Genomic DNA, 6220 nt, shown 5'->3' with positions numbered 1-6220 from the left:
GTTCTAGTTCAGTTCTAGTTCAGTTCTAGTTCAGTTCCAGTTCAGTTCTAGTTCAGTTCTAGTTCAGTTCTAGTTCAGTTCTAGTTCAATTCTAGTTCAGTTCTAATTGAATTCTAGTTCAGTTCTAATTCAGTTTTAAGACAGAACTAGAATTACTCCGTACTACCAAATATAACCTGAGGAGCGTATACGTAATATTGGATTCAAAAATAATTAATTATTAATCATACGCACCATATGCTGTATTATTGACTTTGCAAGGAATGGAACTGGAAAATAAATGGTACAAGAAGAAACTAAGAAATTTTACTACAGTTCTAGTTTCATTCTAGTTCAGTTCTAGTTCAATTTAAAAAAGATAATTTTGTAAAAAAAGTTTTTGTAAGATTTTTTGACATTTTTTATTTATTTTATTTACAATTAACTAACGATCTTCGTTTTTGGAAAAAAAACATTTTAAAAAGTGAAAAATAAACATTATTAAGGTATATTAAAAGAAAACAGAGAAATAACCCACCTCTACCATAATTAAATAAAATATATAATTCATACACTTAAAATAAATTTAACAAAATATACATAAACAGTAAAAGTGGCAGACAAAGCAAAAATAATCTTGTACATTCTACTCTAAAATAAAGGAAAGAAAACAATTAAGGATTTTTAAAACATTACATAGTGAAAAAAGAAGAAACTCTCTATTTTTTGTGGTCATATTTTTATAAAAAGAAAGAAATTTTGAAAAAAAAAATAATTGAATAGCAAAAGGAGTTTTAAAAGCAAAATAAGAATAAAAAATTATAAGAATTGATAAAAAAAAGGGGCAAATAGATTTAAACAGTAAAAATAAATTAATTAAGGTAAAAGTATATAAAAAGTAGAAAGTTATAAATTATTATTACAGAACAAAGAAAAAAGAGAAAACTTATTAGAAAATTATTGTTTTTAAAGAAAAACGAAGATCGTTAATATTTTTAGTTTTAAATTAAAAACAAAAATATGATAAAGTTTTTACTTTACTTGTACATAACTAATGTATATATTTTATTATTTTTAAAGTGTATTATACAAATTTATTTAATTAAATGTTTTAATTTTTATTTAATCTTTAACTTGTAAACATTTATTTTTTAAATTTAAGCTTTAAAACAATAGGGAAAAAGTCTTACAAAAAGGAAAATAATATTAAATACAAATAAAACTAATTCAATGTTAATGTTAAATATTAAACAAAAAACAAAATACTTAAATAAAAATAATTGTTACATGTTACTATAGTAAAGAGTTGAGTAAAAAAAACCATTAATTAATAAAAACAATAACAAAATAAACATTAAAACATATACATACATAATAACACTCATACACATACAATGAAAAAGCAAAAAAATAAATACATTTTATTTAAACAACAATTTTTATATACATTTTTTTTATTTAACCTTTAATCTCTTTAAAATTTTCTTATTATTTCCAATCATTTAATTTTGTTTTTACCATGTTTTAAAAATCATAAAAACACTTTTGTAAATATTAAAAAAAATTACCTTTAAAACTAAGGCAATCAATTGTATTATAAACATTAATATATATTTTTGTTTTATTTTCAATTTTCTTTTCTAAACATATTTTCAATAAATCTGTAAGTTTTTAGTTTAAATTTAATTTAACATAATTTTAAATTAAAACCAAACAAAAAATAGTTTTAATAGTTGATTATGAGTATAAAAACAAACAAAACTTATTACTATACAATTTATCCATTAAACATAGAGAAAAAATAACACAAAACACTTGTTTTTATTTCAAAAAGACAAAAAAAAACTACAACGATCAAAGCCCATTAGCAATTTTGAGTAAACCACAATATGTTTTCAAACATGTTCAAGCAACGTCCTTGTTCAGTTCTCGTTCTTTTCTAGTTGTGTTCTAGTTCAGTTCAGGAGCGTATACGTAATATTTGTTTTAAAAACAATTATTTATAAATCATACGTACCATATGCTGTATTATTGCCTTGCAAAGAATGGAACTGGAAAGTAAATGGTACAAAAACAAATAGTTTTACTTCAGTTCTAGTTTTATTCCAGTTCAGTTACAGTTCTGTAATAGTTGTGTTCTAGTTCTGTTTTAGTTCAGTTCTAGTTCAGTTCTAGTTCTGTTCTAGTTCTGTTCTAGTTCTGTTCTGTTCTAGTTCTGTTCTAGTTCTGTTCTAGTTCTGTTCTAGTTCTGTTCTAGTTCTGTTCTAGTTCTGTTCTAGTTCTGTTCTAGTTCTGTTCTAGTTCTGTTCTAGTTCTGTTCTAGTTCTGTTCTAGTTCTGTTCTAGTTCTGTTCCAGTTCTGTTCTAGTTCTGTTCTAGTTCTGTTCTAGTTCTGTTCTAGTTCTGTTCTAGTTCTGCTCTAGTTCTGTTCTAGTTCTGTTCGAGTTATGTTCTAATTCTGTCCTAGTTCTGTTCTAGATCTGCTCTAGTTCTGTTCTAGTTCTGTTCGAGTTATGTTCTAATTCTGTCCTAGTTCTGTTCGAGCCATGTTCTAATTCTGTCCTAGTTCTCTTCTCCTTTTGTTCTAGGTCTTTTTTAGTTCAGTTCAGTTCTAGTTCAGTTCTAGTTTAGTTCTAGTTCAGTTCTAGTTCAGTTCTAGTTCAGTTCTAGTTCAGTTCTAGTTCAGTTCTAGTTCAGTTCTAGTTCAGTTCTAGTTCAGTTCTAGTTCAGTTCTAGTTCAGTTCTAGTTCAGTTCTAGTTCAGTTCTAGTTCAGTTCTAGTTCAGTTCTAGTTCAGTTCTAGTTCAGTTCTAGTTCAGTTCTAGTTCAGTTCTAGTTCAGTTCTAGTTCAGTTCTAGTTCAGTTCTAGTTCAGTTCTAGTTCAGTTCTAGTTCAGTTCTTGTTCAGTTCTAGTTCAGTTCTAGTTCAGTTCTAGTTCAGTTCTAGTTCAGTTCTAGTTTTATTTTATTCTATTTCTGTAAAAGCAACTTTATACTTTACTTCACTTTAACTCTTTGAAAATAATCAGAGCTATGAATCAAATTAAAGAACTTTATAAAACAAAGTTGCTTAACATGTCTTCGAACAAAAGTCAATCAACTCTCTTAACAAAGTTTATAAACATTGCAAGACAAAAGTAGCTTAAATCACTACAATAAAAGTCCTTCATTATTTATGAATTTTGTTTGTTTTCAGACACCATTGTTTATGGGTTTTGTTTCTTTTCATACACAAATCGTTCAACAGACTTTTATACGACATTCTTTAAAATTATTTCTTTTTCTTTAATTATTTTTTATAATTTCTCTCAGTATCATTTGTTTTAAGTAGAAAATCTCTCCTATCTGTCAAAAAAAATGTTGTTCTAATTTACATAAAATATGTTTCTAATTTGTATAGTTAAATGTTATGTTAAATGTGCCAAAATAAGTTAAAACATATTAGGTATTTAGTAAATTGCACCCAAAATTCATAATTTAGTTTTATGTAAAAAAAGAGACGTTCTTAGTGGTGAAAGTGGTCCGTTAAAACTTAAACGTTTGTATAAGTATTTGTATGTTATAGAAATGGCAAAGGATTGTCTGAATATAAAGAATTTAAAAGTAGAAAAAGTACTCGGTAAGAAAATGTCTAAGAAAGCTTTAAGAGCTTTCTTATTTTCTTTTTTTATTACATGGATTAGAAGCGAAAAATATTTGCATAACTTTTGCACATTAAAAATATGAACTGAAGAAGTGGAAAGAGAGCTTTTTCAATATTTTAAATTATTCTTCACTACAAAGTTGTAGAGTTAAGTTACTTAGTAATTAGATATTTGAAAGGCTTTATAATAGAAAGCGGAGAAAGCTTTTTTTACTCTTTAACTGTGTTCGAAAGAAATCTGATATTTTTTAACAATTAATATTATAATAGTTGTAAATAGGAAATTTTGTTACTTAAACTTTACATTTGAAATTGTTATTAAGAGCTTTCACAAAGCTTTAAGTTTTAACGTTAGAACAAAAGCTCTTCAAGAGTAGAGCAAAACAATTTGTACAATCTATTGATATTAAATTATTTCTTGTTCTATTAACCGTATCAAAAAAAGAACGATGGTGAGCTTTTAAAGTTTTTAAAAGATAAAAGTTGTCCATTTCATTTTTTTAGCCTAAATCTTGGCAAAAGCTTTATTTACAAAAAAAAACTATATTAAAACTGCTAAACGCTTTCAAGTACAAAGCTATAGCTTTTTCGTTATACGAAGTAAAAAACCTCGAAGTAAAAACTCTGCGAAAGCTTTGCTGATTAAGTTGTAACATAAATTTAATAAAAATTCGGAGAAATTTTTATCTAAAAGCTTTAAATATTGAAAACTAAAGTTCATTTTTAAGAAAAATCTTTTGTATTTATAAAATTTTGTTAAACGTCTTGCTGTGTTCAAGGTAAATTGAAAAATTGTTTATGTTGCAAGTAAGAGCTTTGCCATTCCTAATAACTCGTTAACATTTTGTAAGCTTTAAAAAAGCTATAAGTTAGTTTTGTAGTTGATATAAAAAAAAAAAACAAAAAAGAAAATTAAAAAGTCCTTATTAATTTGGAAAATATACATATTTTTTATTAAGAAAATAAAAAACACATTTGTCAAGATAATACTAAAACACTGAAGGGTAATAGAAAAAGCTTTTCATTTACAGAATTTATGGAAAATTAAACCAAATACAATGAAAGACAAGACAAGGATTTTATAAAGGAAAAAGCTTTTTTTAAGTAAACTTAAAAAAAGCTTTCTTAAATAAATATTGTTAAAAAAGCTTTTTTTACAGAAAGCTATTTTAAAAAAAAGCTTTTTTTACAGAAAGCTATTTAAAAAAAAAAGCTTTTTTGAAATAACATTTTGAAAAAAAGCTTTTTTAAGTAAACTTTTAAAGAAAACTTTCTTAAATAAAGTTAAAAAAAGCTTTAAAAACCCTTTTTTTTAAGAAAAAAAGCTTTCCATTAGAAACCATTTAGAATTTTTTTTTTGAAAATGAAACTTTTGAAAATAAATCTTGTTAATTAATGCTTTAAAAAACAACTTTTTTAAAGAAAATTTTTGAATAAAAAGCTTTTTTAAATAAATTTTGTTTAAACAAGTTTTTTTTTGGGAAGACTTTTGAATAAAAGTTGTTTTAACAAAAAAAAAACTTTTATTATTACTTTTTGATAAAAAGCTTTTCTAAAAAAAATTTTGACAAAAAGCTTTTGTAAAAAACTTTTCGATAAAAAAGCTTTTTTAAATAAATTTAAGCTTTTTTAAATAAATCTTATTAAAAAAGCTTTTAGAAATAAATTTTTGGAAAAAAGCTTTTAGAATGAAAAAAAAGCTTTTAGAAGGAAATTTTTGGAAAAAAAGCTTTTAGAAGGAAATTTTTGGAAAAAAAGCTTTTAGAAGGAAATTTTTGGAAAAAAAGCTTTTAGAAGGAAATTTAAAAAAAAACTTTTAGGATAAAAGTTTCCATTACAAAAAACTTTTTGAATGAAAACGTTAAAGAAAATTATAAGAAAAAAGCTTTTAAGGCTAAAACACAGTTTATTTAACATAAGTATTCAGTAGATTTAGGGAAAATACGAAAAAAAACCCAAAACAAAACTAGTTTGAGATAAGAAGATAATTTTTGTCGCACCTGAAAGCTTTTAAGGAAGAGCCTAAAAAGCTCATCTATATAGTAGCAAAATAAACAATTTAAATATATACATAAATATATATATATATATTTTTGGTAATATTAATACATTAACAAAGAAATTACTAAATAAATTTATATTATATAAACAATTATCTAAATGTTAGTTTCAATGTTTTTAGCAACATTTTATTAGTGTGGTAAATAATTAACAAAAAAAAAACAAAACAAATACTTTAAAGATAAAAAAAAACTAAAATTTAGAAAAAAAAACACAAAACATTTAAAATACATTTATTTTTTTGTGAAAGGATATGCCAATGAACACTTAAAAGAAAGCCTAAAATTTTCTTTTGTAATTTTTAACCAAAAATATTAGTAAAATAAAAGCAAAAATTAAAAAGAAAAACATAAATTTATTAATAGTTTATAAGAGAATAATTAACAAAATTTATTAATATTTAAACACTAAGTAAAGGTATATTTTCTTTCTAGGAGGCAGAAATATGAAAATATCTAAAGAAAGCTTTTTTTTACAAATTTTATTACACTGTCTTAAAAAAAATAGCCTTTAATTATGTCAGGTGATGTTGATTTTAAT

At 23.6% G+C, this 6220-nt stretch overlaps 1 protein-coding gene across 1 annotated transcript in view; it reads left to right on the top strand.

Annotated features, from left to right (window-relative positions):
• Positions 1-3406, top strand: part of LOC111688681 (putative mediator of RNA polymerase II transcription subunit 26) — a 55456-nt gene extending 52050 nt beyond the window's left edge. The window contains exon 4 of the mRNA XM_046955857.1: positions 3377-3406. Coding sequence (XP_046811813.1) covers positions 3377-3406 — 30 coding nt within the window. The remainder of the gene's footprint in view (positions 1-3376) is intronic.
• Positions 3407-6220: the final 2814 nt, after the last annotated feature.

Source organism: Lucilia cuprina, chromosome 6, assembly GCF_022045245.1.
Source record: "Lucilia cuprina isolate Lc7/37 chromosome 6, ASM2204524v1, whole genome shotgun sequence".
NCBI classification, from domain to species: domain Eukaryota; kingdom Metazoa; phylum Arthropoda; class Insecta; order Diptera; family Calliphoridae; genus Lucilia; species Lucilia cuprina.
This window is presented reverse-complemented; position numbering and strand designations above follow the sequence as displayed.